The sequence below is a fragment of the Halichoerus grypus genome, chromosome 2, assembly GCF_964656455.1.
Source record: "Halichoerus grypus chromosome 2, mHalGry1.hap1.1, whole genome shotgun sequence".
Classification (NCBI taxonomy): domain Eukaryota; kingdom Metazoa; phylum Chordata; class Mammalia; order Carnivora; family Phocidae; genus Halichoerus; species Halichoerus grypus.
In genome coordinates this window covers 64,741,825-64,767,956 of record NC_135713.1, presented here as the reverse complement: position 1 = coordinate 64,767,956, position 26,132 = coordinate 64,741,825, and the positions used below count along the sequence as shown (strand labels likewise).

General features: G+C 39.3%; 1 protein-coding gene across 3 annotated transcripts in view; it reads right to left on the bottom strand.

The window, feature by feature from the left end:
• Nucleotides 1-26,132, bottom strand: part of MCC (MCC regulator of Wnt signaling pathway) — a 389,997-nt gene that overhangs the window by 302,493 nt on the left and 61,372 nt on the right. For all 3 annotated transcript variants that reach the window (XM_078066935.1, XM_078066936.1, XM_078066937.1), the window contains exon 2: nucleotides 16,587-16,834. In XM_078066935.1, coding sequence (XP_077923061.1) covers nucleotides 16,587-16,834 — 248 coding nt within the window. The remainder of the gene's footprint in view (nucleotides 1-16,586; nucleotides 16,835-26,132) is intronic.

The window sequence follows — 26,132 nt, the reverse complement described above, 5'->3', positions numbered from 1 at the left end:
CTTGGCCACTACCCTGCCAAAAACAGCATAGGCTTGGCAGGGTGACACAAGCTTAACTTAGTTGCTACTTGTGCATATCACAGGCCCCTGGATGCCCCACTTCTGCTCCATCTATGCCTTACCTATATAACATATGACCTTCAGCCAGCCCAGTGTGTAGCCAACCAACAAACCCAGATATTGCCCGTCAACAGTGCACAGGTATTTCACATTTCTGATAAGGACCAAGACAGCTGTGGTCTTCTTTTCCACCAAACCTCAACCTTGAGAACTTTCCTGGACTCCATGCTTGATTGGGTTGCCTATTTCCCACTCAGCAATCAATCCTAGGTTTCTACTGGTCTTTATTTGTTCCCTTTAACAATTATTTGTGCCTTTTCTTTTTTTTTACTTTAGCATTCTTACCAAGAAGTTATCAGTTTCATAAGTATTTTTTAAAAACCATTTTTAGCTTTTATTGTGCCTCATATTGTGTGCTTGTTTTATATTTCATTAATCTTCCTTATTTTGTTATATCCTTTCTTCTGTTTTGTTTATCTTTATTTTTATTTTTTTATTTGACAGAGAGAGAGATAGTGAGAGCAGGAACACAAGCAGGGGGAGTGGGAGAGGGAGAAGTAGGCTCCCTGCTGAGCAGGGAGCTTGACACGGGGCTCGATCCCAGGACCCTGGGATCATGACCTGAGCCGAAGGCAGACACTCAAAGACTGAGCCACCCAGGTGCCCCTCTTCTATTTTGTTTTTATTTTGCTATTCTTTTTCTAAATTCTTGGAATGGATGCTCAACTCAGCCCTTTTCTTATACTGTCATATACATATATTTATATATCTTTTATTTTCTTATAAAGCCATCAAATTTCCTCTAAGTACTGCATTTCAATGGATATTTTCATAATCCTTCAATTCAAAATATTTTTGAATGCTCATAATCTTTTCTTAGATCTATGGGCTATTTCAGAGTATGTTCCTTAATTTCCCATCATATGGGGTTTGGGCAGTGTTATTGATTTATAGGTTCATTCCGTGCAATGAACCTATAAATCAGTAACACTGCCAAGCAGATTTTTACAATCCATTCTTATCATCTATGTTTTTTAACTGTAGAATTTAATCTACTTACATTTGACTGAATTACTAATACAGGGATTAATCTCTTTCATCTCATTTTGCTCTTCCTATACATTTACTTGTTCTATATTTATTTCTCTTTTCTTGCCTTTTTTTTTTTTTTTTTTTTTACTTTTTAGAGAGGAAGAGAGAGGGTGGGGGAGGAGCTGAGGGAAAGGGAGAGAGAGAATCTTAAGCAGGCTCCACACCCAGAGGTAAGCCTTACTCAGGGCCTGATCTCATGACCCTGAGATCATGACCTGAGCCAAAATCAAGAGTTGGATGCTAAACTGACTAAGCCAGTCAGGTGCCACTCTTTCCTTGCCTTTTTGAAAATTTTCTCATTCCATTTTTTAAATCTATAGGTTTGAGAGTTAAACATTTTCTTTCTAGGGGCACCTGGCTGGCTCATTTGGAACAGCATGGGACTCTTGATCTCATGGTCATGAGTTCGAGCCCAACATTAGGTGTAGAGATTACTTAAATATATAAATAAACTTTAAAAATAAATAAAATTTAAAAAACCATTTTCTTTCTATTTTAGTGATTATGCTAGAATTTTCAACATGCATCCTTAATTTATTAAAATCTAAAGCTTATTAATATATTTACCTATCTCTGGACAATATAAGGACCTTAGAAAACTTGAAATCTACCCATCCCACTCCCAACTTATAGGCTACTATTACTTTATATTTATTTTCCCTAAAATCTCCAAGACAAAGTATTATTGTTTTACACTCTTTATTTGTATTTACCCACATATTTACCACTTTCTTTATTCTTCTTTCTCTCTAGCAACTCAAAACTTCTTTCTGGACCCACTATCATTTTGCTTGAAATATATCCTTTAGAATTTCACCTAATGAAGGTCTCCTCTAGGTTTATGTTTGTCTTCAAATGTCTTTATTTCATCTTGGTTCTTTTTTTAAAAAAGATTTACTTATTTGAGAGGGAGAGAGTGCAAATAAGCATGGGAGGGGATGGGCAGAGACAGAATCTCAAACAGATTCCCCACTGAGTGTGGAGCCCAGCAGTAAGGCTTGATCTCACAGCCCTGAGATCATGACCTGAGCCAAAATCAAGTCGGATGCTCAACCACCCAGGTGCCCCTCATCTTGGTTCTTGAAAGATACTTTTGCTGGGTATGCTGTTAGGTTGTCAGTTACTTTTTCTCAGTACATAGAGGACAAAGGAATGCCACTGTCTACTGCCTTCCATTGTTCTCAAGAGTGTGCTCTCAGCCTAAAGGTTGCTCCTCTGAAAGTAATCTGCCTCTTTTTTTTTTTTTAAGATTTTATTTATTTGACAGAGAGAGACACAGCAAGAGAGGGAATACAAGCAGGGGGAGTGGGAGAGGAAGAAGCAGGCCTCCCGCTGAGCAGGGAGCCCGATGAGGGGCTCGATCCCAGGACCTGGAATCATGACCTGAGCTGAAGGCAGATGCCCAACGACTGAGCCACCCAGGCGCCCCAGTAATCTGCCTCTTAAAAAGAAAAAAAAAAAAACTATCTAGATTCTCTGTTTGTCTTTGGTGTTCCACAGGCTCACTATAATATGTCTAATTATTTAATTATGTTACTTGATTTGTATATATTTTTCATTTTCCCTGTTTAGGACTCATTGGTATTTGGAATCTACTGGTTAGTATCTTTTATTAATGCTGCTTCTGCTTCATTCTTTCTTTCCTCTCCTTCTGAGAATCCAATTCTATGTTATGTTAAACTTTCCTGACTCTTAGTCTTTCTTTTTTTTTTTTTTTTTTTTTAAAGATTTTATTTATTTATTTGAGAGAGAGAGAATGAGAGAGAGCACATGAGAGTGGGGAGGGTCAGAGGGAGAAGCAGACTCCCTGCCGAGCAGGGAGCCTGATGCGGGACTCGATCCAGGGACTCCAGGATCATGACCTGAGCCGAAGGCAGTCGCTTAACCAACTGAGCCACCCAGGCGCCCCCTAGTCTTTCTTTTATATTTTAAATTTTATATCTCTTTCTTCTTGTGTGTTTTCTAAATAATGTCCTCTAACCTGTCTTCTATTTCACTAATTCTCTCTTTATCACTAACTAACTTTAATTAAGCTTTTATTTCAGTTATAACATTTCTCATTCCTAGATGTTCATTTGGCTTTTTGGTTTTCTTTTGCTAGCTTAGATTTTCTTTCTGAACACAATAAACATAATTACTTTGTATTCTGAGTCTGATAATTCCAACAAATGAAATCTTGATGGGTTTGTTTTGTCATGTTAATTCTTGATCATGGTATGTAGTCTCCTTTTATACTTAGTAATTTTAGATACTGAATTGCCCAAATTCCTTGGAAAGTTATTTCTGGATACTCTTTTAGAACTGCTTTACTTATCTCCAAGGCAATTTCCTTGAGAATACTCCAATGGTAGTATACAGATTGGTATACTTCTGGTTCAACCTTACACAAGGGTAGAGCCCCCTAGTAGTCTAGCTTTTGAAAAAGAGGGTATATCTTATTACATTCCCCACCTGAGCAGTCCTTGGAATTTGTTTTCTGTTCTCAGGGCCCACATGGTCATGTAATCCAAAGTTTGATTTTACCAGGTTCAGACAATAGTTTCAAAGTAAAAGTGGCTTGATGCTCCAGGTTTCCTCATTCACTTAGATTTTAGACTCAGAAATCTTTACTATTTGCTAGATATAGATATGTGTTAAAGGAGGACTTTCAGCTTTTAAAATTATTTTCAGCTAGAAAATACATCTTGATATCTAATATTACTTTTTTTTTTAAGATTTTATTTATTTATTTGACAGAGAGAGACACGGCAAGAGAGGGAACACAAGCAGGGGGAGTGGGAGAGGGAGAAGCAGGTTTCCCATGGAGTAGGGAGCCCGATGCGGGGCTTGATCCCAGGACCCTGGGATCATGACCTGAGCTGAAGGCAGATGCTTACCAACTGAGCCACCCAGGCGCCCCGATATCTAATATTACTTGATATGGAAATCAATATTTGTTCTTTGATTATGACTACATGAATTGTGATGATGTAAACTCTAAATTCACAAATGGGCCATGACTACTTTTCTTTTCTTGAATAATTTTTTGTTTTCCCTGGGATTAATAATTTTTTTGTATTTTCACGTTTAGTTTTCTATGTCATGAATTCAGTCTCAAATTCTCGGTTATCTAAATCTCCTCTCAGTAATTTAAGATGCATAAAAATTCCATCAAATTTAGTCTGAAAATGGGGCGCCTAGGTGGCTCAGTAGGTTAAGTGTCTGCCTTCAGCTCAGGTCATGATCCCACGGTCCTGGGATCAAGCCCCGCATCAGGCTCCCTGCTCAGCGGGGAACCTGCTTCTCCCTCTCCAGCTCCCCCTGCTTGTGCTCTCTCTCTCCCTCTCTCTCTGTTAAATAAATAAATAAAATCTTTTAAAAAATTTTAGTCTGAAAATATTTTCCTGGAGCTTTTTGATCTGCTCTAGCCTAGACTGGTTCCAATGACCAGAATGCTTCTCTTCTAACTTTTTTTCACTCTTTGTTTCATGTTTCCAAGTATTTCTCTTTCTAGGCTAACTCCTCTTTTTTTTTTTTTTTTTTTTTTTGGAGGTCTAGTAGATTTTGAAGAAATTAGGCATGGGAAGTAAATTTTCTGAGACTTTGCACTCAAAGTCTTTTGCATGAAAACACCTATCTTCTATTCTTACACTTCATTAATAGTTTGGTAAGGAATTCTAAGTGGAAAACCATTTTTCTTCAAATTTTGAAGACATTGCTCATTTAATATCTGTCATTGTTTTTGAGAAGTCAGAAGCCATTCTGACTCCAAATTGTTCTTATTTGTCCTGTTTTGTATTTCCTCTCTGGAAGTTTGAAGGGTCTTTTGTCTCTAGTGTTATGAAATTTCACAGTGATGTGTGTCCTTATGTTTTATGGTAGGTGATATTTGGTAGGCCCTTTCTATCAGAAACTCACATCTTTCAACCAAGATGTCCATCGACAGATGAATGGATAAAGAAGATGTGGTATGTGTATAAAATGGAATATTACTCAGCCATCACAAAGTATGAATACTTACCATTTACATCGACATGGGTAGAACTGGAGGGTATTGTGCTGAGTGAACTAAGTCAATCGGAGAAAGACAATTATCATATGGTTTTCACTCATATGTGGAATATAAGAAACTGTGTAGAGGATCATAGGGGAAGGGAGGGGAAACTGAATGGGAAGAAATCAGAGAGGGAGACAAACCATGAGAGACTCTTAACTATAGGAAACAAACTGAGGGTTGCTGGAGGGGAGGTGGGAGGGGGGATGAGGTAACTGGGTGATGGACATTAAGGAGGGCAAGTGATTGAACACTACATCTGAAACTAATGATGTACTATATGTTGGCTAGTTGAATTTAAATTAAAAAAAAGAAAAAAGAAACTCACATCCTTCGTTTTGCAAGAAAATTTCATGGGCCTTTTTTTTTTTTTAAGATTTTATTTATTTATTTGACAGAGAGAGAGAGTGAGAGAGGGAACACAAGCAGAGGGAGTGGGAGAGGGAGAAGCAGGCTTCCCGCAGAGCAGGGAGCCCAATGTGGGACTCGATCCCAGGACCCTGGGATCATGACCTGAGCCGAAGGCAGACGCTTAAAGACTGAGCCACCCAGGCGCCCCTTCATGGGCCATTTTGTAGTTATGTCTTCTCTTCTGTTTTCTTTGTTTAGTCTTTCTAGAACAGCTATTATCTGAGTGGTAGACACCCTGTACCAGCCCTCTGATTTTCTTATCTTTTCTCTCTTATCTTATATTTCTTTTTCTTTTTGCTCCCCTTTCTGGAAGACATTATCTTTATTTCCCATTCTTTCTCTGTTGAGTTTATAATGTGTGCTATATTTTTTTCAGGGTAGATTTTTTTTAATGTTTCTTTTTATCCTGTTCTTTGTGTGTATATACAATATTTTCTCCTGTATTTCAAAATATATTAACAAGAGATTATTTTGAGTGTTCTCCTTGCAGAGTCTCCATTCCATTTAAATTAAGTTTTTCTGCTTGTTTTGGTCTCTATTTTCCATTTTAGAGGAATTCCTCAGACGTCTAGTGCTCCTTGGTTGTTTACCCCTTTGGGCCATATGACCTATTCCAGATCTCAGGTCACCATTCCCAAAACTATGGTAGTCTACTGAGCCCAGTTCAGGAAACACAGATCTATGCCACCCTAAATAAATGAGAACTTTATCGGACCAGGCTTAGGCAGGAGTGAAACAGACAAAATGGTTTTCATAAGCCCCACCCCCTTCCTTCCTCAGGTTTCTTCCACAACTCTAACTCTCCTTCGTCCTACCACTGTCCTTTAGGACCTTTCCCACGGCTCCTCCTCAATAGAGCCACTTTCAAGTAAAAAAAATCTGGTCATATTATTAATATACAGTATGAATGACTGATAAGACTAAATATGTTTTCTGGTATTTATTTAGCTTTTAGAAAAAGCATTTCTTGGGGATAAACCAAAGGAATAGACTCTCAGGGTATAAATTAGTCAACATCAAAGCAAATCAACAGAAAGGTGTGAGAAAATAGTTCCCTTAATAAAAACTTATCTTATCCTACAAGGCTGGCAATGGATGGAGAATCTCCACAATGTGGATGATGGAGTAGAACGTCATAATCCCAACTGTTGTGCTCCATGATACACCTCCCCCTTCAGGATTTCCTTCTAATTATCCCTGCAACCATTCCCAGGCCATAAAGAGGCAGAGCTGATTCCCTTTGGCATTGTGGTTCAAGAATGGACAATTCTTTTTCCTTGGGACAATATCCCAAACAGACCAAAGTGGCAGCATTCATAAAAGATTTTGCAAATGTCTTGGGGCGCCTGGGTGGCTCAGTCGGTTAAGCGTGTGCCTTCGGCTCACGTCATGATCCGAGGGTCCTGGGATCGAGTCCCACATTGGGCTCCCTGCTCAGTGGGGAGTCTGCTTCTCCCTCTGCCTGCCACTCTCCCTGCTTGTGTGCTCTCTCTTGCTCTCTCAAATAAATATATAAAATCTTAAAAAAAACAAAAAAAGAAGAGGGCAAAGTGTAAAGTGTTAGAAAGATGTAAGCATTTTGAGTGCTTTGGTTTTGGCCTCAGAACAACTGAAATAGGTGAGATTAGTAATTAAATTTACTTTTAGCATGAGTCCAGGGTGGCATAAATCTTGCTGTAGAATTTCCTAACAAGAAAAAAAAAAAAAAACCCATCTTGAATATTGGAATTCTAAGTTTTTGTTAATACAGCAGGAGAAAAATAGAAAAGAACACAGCGGTGTGAATTATTAGAAAAACAATTAAGCCAGGACTCAGGAGAGGTCTCATCTAGCCCCAGCCACGCCACCAACTAACTCCGTGGCCTGAGAATTATTATTATTTAACCCCTCCATCTTCATTTCCTCATCTATACTATACAGAGGATAAAACCAGAGGGTATTTAACAGACCCTCTGGGCTGTACTGTAATTCAAGGGCACAATTTTATCAAAGGACTCTAAATCTTAAGTCAGATAAACCAAAGAAAACACTACAAATACCAAGAGACAAATCTGACACGGTAATTAGTTTGCATTAAAATTTATCTAGAACTGACTGATATACATTCAGAAAATGAGAGCTAAATAAATACACAACATATCAGATTAAATTCTGCTTCAACTAGAAGCGAAAATGTTTTTCTTGTAGATAGTAAACATAAATGGATCAACTGGAAACCGTACAAAATCCTTCCAAAACAACCATAAAAATTTAACTGATTTAAACTGTCACTTACTAATGCCCTTTCACTTATGTTCTCCAATGAACTTGCAGTAGCCTTACAAGATAAAACAGGAAGCAAAATAAGCCTTCCTGAGCTTTTTGTGATTATAATGTTGAGTGACAGATTCTCCAGAAAGAACAATGGACAATGAAATAGTCTGGCCAAACTAAACACTTTCTGCCAGCAGACTGAGCCTTTATCTCAGCCAAGGAATCATTTTTACTCCATGAAAAATATCTAAAATCGTGCCAAGTTGTATCACTGCCACTGAAATTGGAATGGCTTCAACATCCCATAAAAACAATGACACTTAAAGAATTGCTTCAGCTAAATCATGTTGGAGGGAAAATAGATGAACAATCTCATTGTGTTATATGTCCTTCAAAAGATACAATCAACACAGGTAATCAGGGGTGCCCCTCATACCAGGATTACCACCTGAGATAAGCACACCTGGATCCTCAGGAACTTTTTGTTCTATGCTGACTAAAATGAAGTAATTAATGCCATTGGGAAGGGGGCTAAAATAATATATTCAAAAGGAGCAGCACCAGATAGCCGGAAATACCAATAAAAGACAAAATCAGGAAGTAAGACAGAACCAGTGTGCACTATGTGAGACATCATTTTCCAAGAATTTAGACCACAACAGAACAGCATAGTGACTTATAGGACGTAATAATCTGCAAAAGAAATCTAAACTATTAAATATCTCATGAAATACCCAAGAATCTGGTGATCTTATACATACTTGCTTAAAAGTTTAAAAAAGAAATATACCAGGGGTACCTGGGTAGCTCAGTCACTTACCATCCAACTCTTGATTTTGGCTCAGGTCATGATCTCAGGGTCGTGAGATCAAGCCCTGCCGCAGGCCTGGCACTGGGTGTGCAGACTGCTTGAGATTCTCTCTCCCTCTGCCCCCCTACCCCACTTGCTCTCTCTCACTCTCTCTCTCTCTCAAATAAATAAATTAAAAGAAATACACCGTATTTTTTTTCTTCTTACATTGTCCTTTGGTTTTTCTGTGGTGACTACAGAATGGAGAGATGATAGTCAATGTACTACAAATAGAATTTGACATCTTAAGTGCAGAATTTAAAGTTCAGACAAAGAACAGCCAAATAAACACAAAGAATCAAAGTTCAGATATAACCAATACGGAAACATTTTCAGTCTGATAAATAACATACATCTGACTTGATTATTTTCACTGTCTCGGATGGTGTCAAAGTCATTTGTTATCTTTTATTTCATTAGCTGTTTTGTACTTAAATTTTAATATGTGGGTTCAGCTATCTGAGACCCCACAATGCTTCAAATAACCAGTGAGGACATAACTTGGTAGGGGTTAGGGGAGAAGTGATTTATAATATCCTCTCCTGTTTCTTTGTTCAAAAGATCTCTTGGCCTCTGATGGTTACCAGAAGGGAGGTGGGTGGGAAGATGGGTTAAATAGGTGATGGGGATTAGGAGGGCACTTGTGATGAGCACCGGGTTATGTATGGAGTGTTGAATCACTATATTGTACACCTGAAACTAATACTACACTGTACGTTAACTAATTGGAATTTAAATTAAAACTTTAAAAAAATAAAGAAGGCAATTCCTTCTCCAAACTACAAAAATTTGGCAAATCAATACAATACTTTGTAATACAATAAAATTATGTTGTACTTATTGGAATCATAAAAAAAGAATGTGAAATGATATCTATTACTTAAAAACTTTAGAAGCTTATTCTAACTCCCAATTTAGTAGTAGAATGAATTAAATAAACATATTATTCACTCTGTGACAGAGGGCTTAGGGTATGTAAAAAACTACCACCACTACCACCCAAATAACAAACTTCCAGAAACCTTCAAGTGAACCTAAAAACTACTGTGACTTCAGTTTGGTTTTATGCTAGCTGGGCAGTACTTTTAACAATGAATCACTCTCATGAGTGATTTTCTTTAAAAGGCTCTGTGTTAATTATTAATTGCTCAATCAGAACCCATAGGGGATTTAAACCATTTTTTATTTTCTTAATTCACCAGCCAGAACCCTACATACTAGGGATAATGCAGCTGGATTGGAAAATGACTTCTTGTCTCACTTAACTTGTTTCAAGAGTTTAGAAGAATTTTTATATACACAAAAACAGCCCCAACAATATTTAAGAGTAACATTCATTCTGGAAAAATTGGGATGTGTCAGGAGTAGACAGGCTTTATGTTATATTAATGAATTGTGGTTTTAATTTTTTGAAAGCAAGATACTAAACCAAAAATCAGGGGGCTGCTTATTTATTTCTTTAAATATGCCAAGCATTCAGTATCTCCTTACATTTTTCCCTTAGGCTTGTGGGGTTTGGGGACCTTCCTGTCTAAACTATATGTTCTTTGATCTAATTTTTTACTTTGAATTCCTGTTAAGGAAAAGTCTTGCTATTAGTTTCTCTGAGACACTTCAGTACTTTATATGTTCCTGCTGGACCACAGGGGCATTACCAAAGCAGTAATGAAGGCTGACACATCAGGTGGGAATATAACTCAAGGCAAGACCAATAAAGGGTCTTTGAAGATATAGTTTATTGGAAACTGTGCCCAGTGTCCTAATCTTAGCATAAATTAAATGTAGTTGTATTAATTAACAGGTCTTAATGTCTGCTGTCTTAAACAATGTTTAAAAACCATAGGGATTTGATTCAAATTAAGTCTTGGGCTCTCTGAGACCTGACCAAAGGAAGAAAAATGAGTGCCCCCGAAGATCTGAAAAGCACAGGCTTGTAACAACCTCATTAGGCAAGCTTGAAGGCTTTTATCAGTTCTCCTCAGGCAATTCAGTGTTTTTTTTTCCCGTGATCATCACCCTGAAGCACTATCTCTTTCACATAATTCACACATTTGGCAAAAATATGTGGAAATCATGGGTAAAGTTTACAGCTTGGTTGAAGTAAAAAAAAAACTGTTTATTTAAAAGGATATGCCTGTTGGAATTGCTAACATATATAAATACACCATGCTAGGAATTTTTAACTCCAGTCTTTCCTAATCACAAAGAAAATTGAAAAAAAAATTTTAATCATAGTTTTAAAAATGTGATTTAATTTAAATTTTAAAATGAAAAAAATTAAATCACAAAATTTTAAAATGAACATTACAAATAATTATAATAAACCTAAAGCACTTGTTTTCCACTGGAAAATTAGGCAGCATACACAAAACCTCGTACCTATTTTGGTGTAATGTATGTTGTCACTTCGCTGCCCAAGGGACGGGTTTACCTCACAGGAATTGTCCTCTCAGAGCCCTTCTGAAGACCCTTGGGACCATGTGCCTGCAATTTCTGGGACTGGCCCCTGGATGGCAGTGTTCTTTTTAATTGGCATCTTGGTCATCAAGACCGTTTTTCTAAGTTGCAGGCAACTCAGAATCAGCTCTTTTCAGTAAGCAATGTCTTAGTGTTCTCAACTCATTATTAGCTCTGTGGCACAGAGCAAGTCCAGTAACGTCTCTGAGCCTCAGTGTCCTCCTCTATAAATGGAGGATTCTATTCTAAACTTCGCAGGTAGCCACAAGGATTAGAGATGATAGTGATAATTATAGGAACACTATTATTTATTGAAAACCTACTGTGAATAGGCACTGTGTAGGAACTTTACAAATGATATCTCACTAAGTCCTTCCAACTATCCTATAATGCAGGTATTACTACTCTATCTTTAGAGATAAGAAAACTGAAGCCCAGAATAATCAAGAATGTAGCCTAAATTCCACAGCAACTCAGCGGTGACCCAGAATTTATCTTTCTAGCATATGATACAAATAAAATGCCTAGCAAATTGCCTTGTGCACAGTAAATATTAGTAATTTTTAACTGTTTTTACTATTGTTATTGCCGTATTTGATTTTATATAGCTGGTGCCTAAAAGACATAAGAATTTTTTTAAATATTATTTCTAAGAGGATTTAAAAGATACAAAAATCTATTACGATCTAGTTGTTCAGATATCTTCATTTTTCCCCAAAGTATATTTGAGCAGAGAATACAAAGGCAAAGAGAAGATGCGTACATGGAAAGTTTATGGTCAATTAAATGTGTGAAATGCTATATATTGTATTCTTCTCCTGGAGAGTCACAAGAAATATTAGCATATTAAAGACTCGAGATGTCTTTCAGTAAAGGAAACTATAAATCTAGTTTAATCCAAAGCTTTCAAATGTATTTAACAAAGGAATTATTTCTTCACATAATATTTATGACCATCCTTTGAAACCAGTGCTCTGTGGAAAACATTTGAGAAAAAGGAATCTATTGAAATTCCTCTTCCAAGTTGAGCATGTAATATTTTGATGGCTCTTCTTTTTCTGCCAACTCCCCACTGTGGATGTGCTGGGAAATGTCAGAGCTGACAATAAAGTTCTTCTGACCCTTAACTGTTAAACCCAAGTTTTTCTTAGGCTTTTCTCACAGCAGTACAACATTCTTTCTACTTCTCTCCATAATGCAGCCACAGGTAACATCCCAAAGCTTTCCTCAAACTCCTGCTTACAGTCTTTCTTAGCTCTCCTTATACACCTTATCTTCTGCACCATTCCGTTGCTTCAAAAGTTCTGTTGATTTTAACTTAAATTTCATTGCTATTTAATTTGTCATATGCTTATCACTTCACAATTAAATTGTAAGTTCCTTGGTGTCTGGAACCATGCACTGTGCGGCCGCGTGTCCCTAAAAGAGCACGAACACCATGCATTGCTCATCCAATCATTCAACAAATATGCACTAAACATCTCTAATGCGGCAAGCTCTGTTCCAAGTGCTGGGAGTATAGCAGTACGCCTACAAGGTCATCAGCACTCCACTCTGGTGGAACTTTCATTGTACTAGGGGACATACATAAATAAGTCTCTGAGTAAGTACACAATGTAATGTCAGATAAGAATAAGTTGTATGGGGGCATCTGGATGGCTCAGTCGGTTAAGCGTCTGCCTTCAGCTCAGGTCATGATCTCAGGGTCCTAAGATCAAGCCCAGGGTCAGGCTCCCTGCTCAGTGGGAAGCCTGCTTCCCCCTCTGCCTGCCACTCCCCCGCTTGTGCTTTCTCTCTCTCTGGCAAATAAATAAATAAACTCTTTAAAAAAAAAGAAGGAATATTTAAGCTGAAATCTGAATAAATGAAAAGGTCAGAAAGAAGAGTGTTCTAGACCAGAGTAAAGGGCCAGGGCAAAGGTTGAAGGCTGGTTCAGTTTGCTAAGTTGGAGGAATAGCAGAAGGTCAGTGTGGCTGGAACATGCATAATTAGTCAGGGCAATCAGTATGATAACAGCTTAGCGTGGTGGGTATGAGCCAGACTGCAGTAAGGAATTCGGACATCATTTTAGGTGATATGGAAGCCACAGAATGCTGCAGACATGAGAACGAGCTGAGCATGTTTCCATAATGTTAGAAGACCACTCTGACTGCAGGATAAAGAATGAAATGTAGGGGGTCAAGCTAGGAATCAGGGAGGCCAGTTACAGGCTATTTTAGTCATCAAAGCAAGACACGAGGGTGATTTAGACGAGGGTGGTGGCAGGAGAGCAAAGGAAGGAGACAGATTGTGGATGTACTTTGACAAGAGACAACAGGACTTGCTGGCTTGAGCAAACTAGAGGATGGTGATATTTCCTCTAGGGGGGATATCTGGGAGATCAATGATGCTGGGAGGAAGAGTGAAGAAGGGAATCGAGAATCCTTTTGACCGTGTTAAGGGTGAGAGGTCTATAAGACATCCAGGAATATGTGTCATTTTTACCTGATTCGGAAGCTCACGGGAAAGAGCAGGGCTAGAAACAGACATGGGAGTAGCTGGCACAAAAACAGTATTTGACATCACAGGCACTGCATCATCTAGAGAGAGATTGTAATCCCAAAGCACCTGAGAGACCGACACTGAGAAAGGGAGGCCAAAATGGGGGGCAGAACCCCAAGAGGATGTGGTGTGGAGAAGTCCAAAAGAATGAAGTGCAGCTGGAATGAAGGAGTAGTTCACTGAGTAAAATGGCAAAGATCCAGATGAGGACAGAAGAGGACCCATCGAGTTGGTCCCCATGGAGGCAGTCAGAGCAGGTTCAGGGGAGCGGTGACAACCAAAGCTGGGAAGAGTGGGTTGAAGCCTTGGTGAGGACTGGTAAGCATTCAGTGTAGATAAACTCTTCAAAACGATCAGCTGTGAAGAGGAGCAGAGAAAGGGGGGACAGGAGCTGGAAGGGACATGGAGCCAGGAAAGGGCTTCCCCGACCCCAGGGTGGGAGGAACTCCACTTTCTCCGCATAGAGTCAGAAGGGATGATTAACAGTGGGGAAAAGAGAGGGACTCTTTGTTTAATTATTGTAGATTTTTCAATGTATTTGATTCACATTAGACTGAACTGTCACAATCAGCAGGAAATAAAACTGAGTGGTAATAACAACAATATTAACTTGTATTTAGTGCTTATTATGGGCTAGGCACTGTTTTATGTGCTTTTTATAGATATTAGCTTCTACATTCCCCCAAATAACCGTAATTGTTCTCACAAAACACTCGATGAGGAAACTGAGATATGGAGACGTTGGGTAACTTGTCCAGTGTCACAGAGGCAGGAAGTGACAGGACCAGGATTCACACTCAAATGATCTGACTCTGAGGCTTTAACTACCAGGATAAACTGGCACAAGCTTGCACATCTGCTGGCATTTCCTCAGTTCATGACCCGTTTTATGACTCACCGGCTCTAAGTTACCTCTTCTTTCATCCGGGCACACAGTTACAAAGGTTGGGAGGAACTGCTTTTTACCTCTTTCTCTAGTTGGGGCAATCCTATGAGATGGCCCATCCAATTAGATGTGGGCACAATTCTATCAAAACTGCCCCTTGGGGCGCCTGGGTGGCTCAGTCGTTAAGCGTCTGCCTTCGGCTCAGGTCATGATCCCAGGGTCCTGGGATCGAGCCCCGCATCGGGCTCCCTGCACCGCAGGAGGCCTGCTTCTCCCTCTCCCACTCCCCCTGCTTGTGTTCCCCCTCTCACTGTCTGCCTCTGTCAAATAAATAAATAAAATCTTTAAAAAAAAAAAAAAACTGCCCCTTATAGAATATTTATAAACATATACTACATATTAAAATATAATTTTAACAGCATAGTTTTTTTCCCATACAAAGTATTCCTCCTATAGACACATTAAATAGTACTTCAATGGCCACATGGGATTCACTTGTTGGGATACGCCACAGTTGACCTCAAATACTTATGTGTGTGGGCTTATTAATTTACATAAGAAGGCCATGTTCTTGGCAGAAAAATTAGAAAACACAGCTTAGCAAAAAGAGCTCCACTCATTCTTTCACTTAATAAATACTACTACATGTCCTTTTTATGTCATGCAACTATTACAAATCATGCTTTCAAATGCTATTTAAAAGCATGAGGAAAATGCAAAGGAAGAATTGCAGGATATAAAACTATATAGAAAGTATGTGAAAAAATTAGTAAAAAGCAAATCACATACACACACACATGAGAGAGAGAGAGAGAAGGGGGGAGAAATCTAAGCAGTAGTTATTTCTGGATGTGAGATATTAAGAGTAATTTTTATTTTCTTCTGCTTGCCTTTTTTTACCTTATTTTTCTATAATGAACATATATTACTTTAATACTCAGAAAAATGTTACTTCAAAAATTAAGTATTTCTACATGTTATGCTGAGAGCACATGCATTACCAGACATCTGATTTGAAGCTAAAATGGAATCCATTAAGATAGTAAGTCATAGGGGATATGAGGACGCATTTATTATTTCAATTACTCAATAATAATGCTCCGAATGATTCCACTGCCAAGAGCACTATTCAGGATGTGTGTGTGTGTGTGTGTGTGTGTGTGTGTGTGTGTGTGTGTGTGTGTGTGTTGTGGGGTACCACATAATTATCCACGCTAATTAGTATATATTTAACAAATGATGGACAATTAACATGGAGCTTTGTTTCCTGCCTCTAGATCTACCCAGGAGAGAAAGAAACAGAGAGAGAGAGACCCAAGAGATATTTTCAAGGAAAAAAAAATTCCCTAAAATGTAAGTAGAAAATTCAGATACTTTCCTCTGTCCCTTTGTTCATGCTACCCTTTCAGATGCCTCTTTCCTTTAAATTTTTTCATTGTAAAAAATTACAAATACTCTAAATATATATATATATATTTGAGTGCTCAAAAATATATACAATAAGCCCCACATTCCCATCACCCAGTAGGACTTTTCTTTCTAATTTGCTTGTCTTGTGTTGGTAGGAACCAATAATACTTATGAACAGGAAAACTCTGCAGAAAACATTTTAAAGATTAAGCAAACAAGAGATGGACTTTTAAAACCCCACGGCCCAGAGCTACACTAGTATGTGTAGGAGTCCCCAGATAGCTTCTGAGGTCTGCTGTTGCAGTCACCTCCTCTCCCATCCTGTGGGCCTTCCTCTCCAATAGCTAAATGGCCATGCTTTATTATGCTTGGCAAATGGAAGAACTAAAAGAAAGAAAGCAATAAGAAATAACAAAGAGAAAACTCTGTAGGACAGAACTGGGGGAAAGAGGGAGCATTCACCCAGGGAAAGTGTGGCCAAGAAGACAGCCTGGGGATGAGCCGGCAGCAGGCTGGGCAGGCCCCTCCCGATTACAGAGGTCACCAAGCAGGGTTAGTGGGGCACTACCAAACTGCCACCTGGTTGTACCTACCCAAACTGTTGTCGCTGCTCGTGGGCCAGGACGCAATTCTATCCCTCAGCTTCTTCTTTTTACAGGAGTTGTCTGACTTCTCAGAAAGACCTACTTCCTCCTTCCTAATTTCTCGAACGAGCTGCATGCGGCACCGTGTAAAATCCTGAAAGGAAATCTTCCCATGTTCATCTGCGCCCAACTGGTTCATGATCTCAGCCACAGACTCTTCCATATTCAATTGGCGACAGACCATCAACAAGTCATTTCTACGGGAGGGTTGAACAGAAGAAAACTCGTTAGGAGAGACACTGAGCTAGAGGACGTGGTTAATGGGGGCGAAAAGAGCATTTCTCGAATATATCCACACAGAAGAAACCTATTTCCAACTCTCTTTTTGCTTCTAGAAAAGTGGTAAGTGTGCAAAAAGACCTCTTTCATCTGGGGGATTCTAGACATGAACTCTATTTAATTATTTGGGAGAGGGGGGCAACTCTGAATCCTTTGGTTCTCTTTTTCTTCCTGTCTCCACTCTCCCTCCCCGTCTTTCTTTCAAAATCGATGGAGCACCTGTCGAGCATAGTCCTGACACCTCACTGCAAGATAAACTTTCAGAACATAGAAAAGACATTGTTTCTACCCTTGGCAGAGTTTAAAATCTAGTCCAACTGTAAAAGAACAACAAAAATTTTAACAAGCTTGGTTTTCAGCTTTCTGGACCAATCAGTGAATTTTAGCACTTCTTTAAAAGACTATTTAACCCCAACTTTCATTACTCAGTGCTTGCCCACCTCTGGTTTTTCCTGATTTTCTTTGAGCATTTTCCACCTTCCCATCAGCAGTTAGCCCTAAGACCCAGAGAAGGGGTCAAAATCCCAAATGTCTTCCAGGACTAGGACACAATGTAAATGTGTAAAGTGGGTTGTTCTAAGACAGGAGAGGTTGGTTGAGTCTGGGGCTGGACTAGAGAAGTATATCCAGCCTCAATATGTTTTCAAATTTAAAAAACAAAAAGAAAAATAATTTAAAAGGAACAAGAACAACAGCACTATGTTGGCCAAGAGCAATTATCTAGAGGACATCATTTGGCCCCCAACACATAAGTCTTATTCTTTTCGATCTGCCCTCTTTGGGGAAACATTTTGTTCATATTGCTCCAACTGTACATCTTTATAAAGGTCAAAGGATCTTAAGAGCTGGAAGAGACATCAGAAACACGTCCATGGTCACAAACAAAGCTAACTAGTGCTCCTGGTCTCAATATGCCACCAAAGTCCAATCATTTTGAGGACATGAACAATTTGATGTTTGCTGATACCTGAAGCCTAACCATGCAAAGAAAGACCAACTGCTGTCTTCCAGCCCCCCATTCCTGCTCCTGGTCAGTGCTACTATGGTCTCCCCACTTTCCCTGGGCACACAGAATTGTAGATAATTTTAATATCTTCTCCTTCACTCCATCTTCCCCTTCATTTCCCCCTCCCTGGTCCCCAGTGTCCCAATTTATTATCAAATTTCTGTTGGCCCTGTCCCTGAAATGCTTTTATATTTACTCTTAATTGGGTTTTTCAGGTATATTACACTAGTTTCTCCAACCGATCACCCTGCTTCCATATGCCATTCCATTTTCATGTTTCATAAATCTTTTTTACATGTAGCTACATGTTTTATTTTATCTTGTGTATATGCGTGTGTATATATGTATATCATGTATATTTGCCTACGTGTATACATTTATACTTTTTTATGTGTAGGGTAGATGAACAAATAAACATACACATGAAAGTGGGGATGGTAGATTAAATTATTCGTCTTAATTTTTCATTCCCCTGTAGTAGTAGTACACCTCCACACCCTTGCCCTGGCTTCAGGACTAAGGACACTCATGGCAGGTATGTCTTTCCTTATCCCTTAACTTCAGGCTTGACATCGAACTTCCTTTGGTGCCCTGGGATGTTAGCAGACAGATGTTTATACAGTGGGTCTTGTCCCCTGCCACTCCTGCCATCATTGTGAAAAGAATGAGCCCCGGTGGCCATTAACCCTCTAGTCTGGGCCCCAAGATGAGCCGCCTCAGCCAACCTATAGACCCGTAGCCTAAGAAGAGCCACTCCAGCTGACCCCACAATGTGCGATCAAGGATAAGTTCTTGTCGTTTCTGCCAATGAGACTTTGTGATTGCTCCCCAGCAACAACTAACTGATACACTGGAACAGTGTTTTGTTTTAATGCACTTATATGCTTATCTTTTTTACCCTTCCCTGAATACAGCATAATATTCAGCTGGCTTCATCTAAGACTTAGGGATGTCAGGGCGCCTGGGTGGCTCAGTAGGTTAATCAGCTGCTTTTGGCTCAGGTCATGATCCCAGGGTCCTGGGATGGAGTCCCCCATGGGGCTTTCTGCTCAGCGGGGAGTCTGCTTCTCCCTTTGCCACCCAACTCCCCGCCCACATGTGTGCTCTCTCTCTCTCAAATAGATAAATAAAATCTTAAAAAAAAAACAACCTTAGGGATGTTTAGGATTGCTAAAGCATTAGTAATGCAAATAGAAAGGGCCAATGTTCTAATATAAAAATTTTACTTTCTAATATGGAAATTTCTTTTTTATATTTTCAGATAATAGTCTTAACAGTGGGTTGGGTAGAAAATAAAGAGGTTTTCTAAATTCCAGAAGTTCACATAAAAAGATGTTAACAGTAATATTTTCTGAATGGTAGGAAAATGGTGTTTTCACTCTTACACTTGCCTGTCTGTATTCTGTAACCTTCTACAACATACTACGCTACTTTCATAAATTGCTACGTCATTTTTCAGGTTTTAAATATCTCAGAGCATTGTTCTGAGAATAAATGACATAATGCACGTAAAGCACTTAACACAGTTCCTGGCCTATATTAAGCACTCAATAAATGGTAATCATTATTATGATTATTTTATAATTATTGATCGTAATCTTTCACAATGCCCCAGTTTCATGATTAAGCCTTTAGTAATTAAGCACAAGCTGCTCAGGGGGAAAATAGTGCTTACTGAACTGAGCGGACTGCCTCACTAAGTGGAGCACTCCATCTGCAGAGACTGACCTTCCACCTGCCTGTGGCCCACTTACAGATTTGGGCACCCTGGTGAGAAACCCAACTTTGTCCAGGCTCAGGAAGCCTCATTCTACCGGAAAAAAAAAAAGCCTTAAATAAAGAATTTGTGTTCTAGAAATCCCAACTCAGGGGAGAATGTGTAACGATACACTTTTATTTTTAAAAAGTGTGGGCCACTGAGAGGCTGGTAGAAAAGATCAAAAACAAAATACACTGCACTCCACTAAATAAAGTCAGATTATAATCTTTAACTAGAAGTACTAGTTTCTAAAGGCTGAATGAAAGCTAAATTCTTTCAGCATAGAGATCTAGAACTAGCAATAACAACTGACAAGCGGGCCAGGGCAGTGCGATTTAACCCCACCTCACAGATAAGGACGAGGAGGCTGAAAGAGTCACAGAGCTAATACGCAGCAGAGTTAGAATCTAAATCTGGAATCGCTCTGATTCCAACACTCTTGCCCTTTCCATTCTATCATCCAGCACCTTGGATGTCAATGATACCTAAATTTTGGCAGGTGAACACAAGTGAGGACAGCACTAATATGAGCAGCCTGATTATCAATGGTCATTAATTAATAATCTTTTTATATTAAACCAGAGAGACCATATCCACCTATACATTATTACCTTCTATGTTAAATACGGATGAAATAATAAATTACAATTTGTTATCAACATGATAAATTACACAAGAGAGAAAAAATTCCCAAAGCTCTCCTTTACATATCAAGAGCTGGAACTTTGCATCAGTTTTACCGCAAGCCATGGTGCAGGGTTGTTTAAAATGGCTCTAGGGAATTCCACTCGCCTGTGACCATGCCCGTCTGCAATGTGCCTTCGCTATCCCTCCCTTCAATAGGCGGAGGCCATTTCCCTGCCCTTGAATCTGGGTTGGCTTTGTGACTTGCTTTGACCAATGTCATGTGCCAGAAATAACATTCTAGGATCGCTGAGTACAGGCCTTAGGAAGCCTTGTAGCTCCCACTTTCAGCTCAAGTCTGTCCAACTCCATGCGACCTGTAGCCCACTCAGGCCCACAGGCAAGCTCTTTCTTCCGATGGCATATAGCACCTGCACCATTCACTTAGGGCCTAAGTACAGCTGCGTGACAATTTTGGGATAATTGTACTAAATTTGCATTTCTCTCTCTCTCTTTATTATTTTCCCACACCCCAGTCTTATCTTCCCAACGCGACCACAAGCTCCTGGAAGCCAGTGTCGGCCGTGCACCACTCTCCCTTAAGATCTGTGCAGCACCCGGCACATTGCCCTGTACACAGCAGATATCCAGGACAGCCGTTTTGATGGATTGACTCATAAAACTCTCAGAAGTTAAAAAATGATCACTCTTTTGAAGGGAGTCCCCAATTGATTTGATATTGCCCCCACACAAACCTCTTTGTATTTTCTCACAGAAGGCAGCACAAGGGATGCCCTTTAAGTATGAATGACCTGTGGACACCATAAAAACAACAACAGCCCTGCAGCCTAGGGACAGAGCAGAATGACAGCTTCCCTGTTCTAGGCCAGGAACATTTCTCAAAGGAAGAGATACTAAGATACTAAGCAGCAGTTGTCCAAAACCAAGAAAGTATAGTGGAGAACCATTGCAGTAACACCAATATCTCACAGAAGGCACCTGCCTTAAATTAAAAAAAAAAAAAAAAACCAAAATTTTGTATATTATTTCAGAAAATACATTCATTTATTATAGAAAATGTAGACAAGCAGAAAAGAAGAAAACACAAATCACACGCAGTCACTCTACCCAGCAATAACCACCGCAAACATTTGGTTAATTTCACAAAAATGTGGTGAACATTTTAACCTCTAAATTTCTTCTAAATAAATAAATGTCCTCCCAATCAATTTTTTACTTTAATCATTTCTACAATTGCTCTAAAAGGTTTTTCATATTTATTCATATTCATGTATGCATATCTTATCTTCAGAGGATATTACCATGAGGCAAGAAAGGAACAGATTCCAATTTACAACAGAGGAACTGGCCAAGTCAGATAATATTTAGTTCTGGAGAGAACACCAATCACCAGGAAGCAAAATTAAAATACGACTGAAGATTGATGATTCTAGCTCAAAATTGCATGTTTTCACAATGTACAGCTATTACTTTCTGTATATAAAAGCCTTTTGTCTCTTGGCTATTCTTCTCCCTTTAACTTAAAAAGAAATTGAGTAGGAAGGGAAAATTCAATGAAGTTATTTATCATTCAGGGAAATTCACGGCCTAACATCAGGAATAGCTAATGGAAAAGATAGGCTTACATCTCAGAGGCTCAGAGGCAGAGAAAAACATTATTCTTCCCCACGATGATACTAAATCCCAAAGTCAGTTGGAATAAAGGCTATGCAAATGCCGTCATTACTTTGAGTAAGAAGTAGATGCTTCTAGTCACAATTCTCAACAGACACCTTTGGTAGGTAGGCCAGAAAGAGTTGCTTATGAAAAAACTCAAAAAAAGTCTGAAAGTTCACTTTGCCCCTAACTGTTCAATTGGAGTCACACAAAAATGTAATTTAGAAGACTCTAATTTCAGTTCCATAAATATTCAAAGTATGAAAAACCATAAATAAGACATAAAAAAAAAGGCTCTGGGCTACTGCTGGTAATTTCTGGGGATAGGGGTTGGATGGAACAAATACATTTGCCTTTTATCATTGCTCCCGAGTGAAATAATTAAAGTGAAGAACTGAACAAATAAGGAAATAAGCTAACAAACCCATAGTTAAGATAAAAAGAGAAGAGTGTATCCCTCAAAGATAAGGGATTTCAACAAATTTCAGCAACATAGAGAGATGGGAGCAGCTGGCCAGGAAGACAAATGGTAATATTGAGAAGGGGGCTGAGAACAGTGGGGCCAGCCTTACCTTTCACAGCACAGAACCCAGAGATATTGTTCACCTTGATGTATCAGGATACAAGGTGCAAGCACTTATGGAATAAATGATCAGGAGGACTAAAAGCACAAATGGGAGAAAGAAACCACCCCTGCGGAGTGGGCATGGGCATGAGGAGGGAGGTGGGTCAGGAGACTTGTGTTTTGTTGCAAGCTCTTCTGTACCATTTTATTCGTTTTTTTGACCGCATCCATGAAGTGCTTTGATAAAAGTAAGGTTTTCAAATTTTAAAAAACCAAATAAGTCATTAATTTAATTCAAGATATGACAGACAAAAGATTAGCATTTAAATATATAATGAATTCCTACCATGCAATAAGAGAAAGATGACAACCCAATTGCAAAGTGGGCAGAAAATTAACGTAAAAGAAAACCCAAATGGTCAAAAAATATGTGAAACGATTCTCATCTCAATCTCACTACACATAAGGAAAATGCAGATTAAAGCAAACAATGGAATACCATTTCAATACCAAGAGGGTTGGCAAAAATGACAGTCTGACAATACCAAGTGTTGGCAAGGAAGAAGAAACTTTCATGGGTTGTAGGTGGAAGAAAAAATGGTACCACCTCTTTAGAAAGGATATGGGCAACATCTAAAATAGCAGAGTTAAACACACATTTCAACCAGAAATTCAACTTTTAGTTGTATGTGCTAAAGAAACTTATGCATGGGGGTGCTTGGGTGGCTCAATCAGTTGGGCATCTGCCTTCAGCTCAGGTCATGATCTCGGGGTCCTGGGATCGAGCCCCACATCAGGCTCCCTGCTCTGCGGGAAGCCTGCTTCTCCCTCTCCCTCTGCCACTTCCACTGCTAGTGCTCTCCTGCTCTCTCGTTCTGTCAAATAAATAAATAAAATCTTAAAAAAAAAAAGAAAAAATTATGCATGGATACAAGGAGAGATTCACAATATGTGTGACAGCAAAGATTTGGAGAGTTTAATAATAATATTAATGGTCATACTGATAAGAATAGCTAATGTACATTGGATGCTTATTGTGTGTCAGGGTCTGAGCTAGTGTTTTACATATATTAATTAATGTAGTTAATGTAATTAATATATTAATTAATTTTTAATTAATGTCAACCCCCCTATGAGGTTGATACTCTCATTAGCTCCATTTAATAAGAGAGGAACTTGAAGAACAGAGGTGCACAAGAAATAGTCCGGGTGCCTACCAACAGACAATGAATATATAAATTGAGGTTCTGTCAGTTAACGAAACACTATAGAATAAAGTTTTTGAAAGAAATATAGGTACAATATATGATCATAAATAAATCTCAAAAGAGTGGTGAGTAAAAACCTCAAATTGAAGAATAATATGAACAGTAGGACAGCACTTACCTAAAGTTTAAAAATATGTAAAACAACACTATAAATTATATATGGATTTACACATAGGCAAGTAATAAAAACAAAACCAGGAAGCATAAATATCAACTGTGAAGTGGGGAGCGAGAGAGGAAAATCGGACTGGGGAAGGGGATTTAACGTGGATCTGTAATGTCATATTAAAAAATCATAGGCAGACATGACACAATGTTAACATCCTTTCAATCTGGGTAATGGGTACGTGTGCGTTCCTTATATACTCTGTAATGTTCAGTATTTTAAATATTTCTTAATTTAAAAAATCTAACACATAGAAAGCTAACTCAAACAGAACAAATTTGGTCTGAGGCCATGGTCAAAGGGTAAAACAATTAAAATGAACCATGTCATTCATATCTGTAAGCACTTACAGGGCATGTCTCTTGGGATTAATCAAATTAGATGACCCAAATGTCATTTTGGAAATTTTGTTCATCATTACCAACTACAGAACATCTGATTATTTTTCCTGACATGATTTTTTAAGAGTGGAATTACTTGGGGCGCCTGGGTGGCTCAGTCGTTAAGCGTCTGCCTTCGGCTAGGGTCGTGATCCCGGGGTCCTGGGATCGAGCCCCACATCGGGCTCCCTGCTCCGCGGGAAGCCTGCTTCTCCCTCTCCCACTCCCCCTGCTTGTGTTCCCTCTCTCGCTGTGTCTCTCTCTGTCAAATAAATAAATAAATAAAATCTTTAAAAAAAAAAAAAAGAGTGGAATTACTTGTGAAATGGTCAAATTTCTCAATACAGTTTTCCAAACATCCCTTGAGAAACATCTACCAATTTACAGCGCCAGCAGCAGTGTTTGAGCTGCCCACACTTGAGCTAAGTTTCTGGGGAGCGTAGTCTAATTCCCCGTCTCTATGGCCGCACTTTTATTCTCTGCAAAGTATCCATACCACAGAACCCCAGAGACACTTTTCTCAGCCCTGCCTGTGGCCTTCTCAAAACTTCTCCCCTCAGCCTGGGTAACAAGCGTCTTCCAGTTTCCTCGCACCTCGATTTGACTGCTCCTTCAGAATTCTGGTTCCAAATGTGCATATTACCCAAGGCCTTGTCCACTGCTGTCTGTTTGGTCACCTTACAGGCTCTCTGTGGGGGACTTAATCTAAATGTATGGCCTTATCTATCCCTAGGCACGCCGACTCCCAAATCTCCATGGCCTGTTAAGTAGCAATGCGTTTTCTACTGGGAAGCTACGTTTCGGTGTCATACATTTACCCTGAACTCAAAGTCCTGAATTGAACTCATCATCTTTACTCCTCCCCAAGTTTCCTCCTCCCGTCTACATAGATTATACCATCCGGTCACCCAAGCCAGAAATCTAGAAGTTATCTGAGATCTTTCTTTCTCATCTGTCCTCACGTGCAAGCAGTCACCAAGACGAGAAATTTCTGTAGTCTAAACAGCGCTCCTATGCATCCCATCCCAGAAACGCTTGCCACTTGCCATTTTCCATCTGATTTACCACAGTAGTACAGTTACTGCATCTTCTCCTTTCCAACGGGCAGCCACCAAATTACTCTTGCCTGCTTAAAATCCTTTATTTGCTCCTCCCCCAAGACTTTCAGCTCCACCCCTGATGTTTCTCATGTCCTAGCCAAGGCCCATCAGAATATGGCCCAGCCTCTCTCCTCACCCTATCTTCCTGCCCAAGCATGCACCCTGCGTTCTAGCCCCACTGGATTTCTTTTAGTTTCCAGGAGAGGCAGTGCTGTTTTAGATGCCCATGCTCTGCATGTTTGTCCCTCTGTTTAGGGCATCCTTTCTTTTCCCTTTCTTCAAACTCCCACCCGTGCTTTATAATCCACTTGAACAGCATCTCCTCCAAGACCTTCCTTCAGTCTCTCAGGTAAACCCCCGGCCTATTCAATGTCCCTTCTCTGTGTTACTGAAGTACCTGTGCTCGCTTTGATCACATACTCCACTCTACAGTAATTATCGATTTATTTTCTCTTTCTTCTACTGGATCAAAGGCTGGCAACTAAGGCCTGCAGCCAAATCCAGACCATTGCCTGTTTTTGTAAATCAAGTTTACTGGAACGCAGTACTCTGTCTACGTATTGCCTATGGCTGCTTTCTCACTACAACAGCAGAGTTGGATAGTTACAACAGAGACTATGTGGCTCATAAAACCAAAAATATTTACTATATGGCCCTTTACAGAAAAAGTT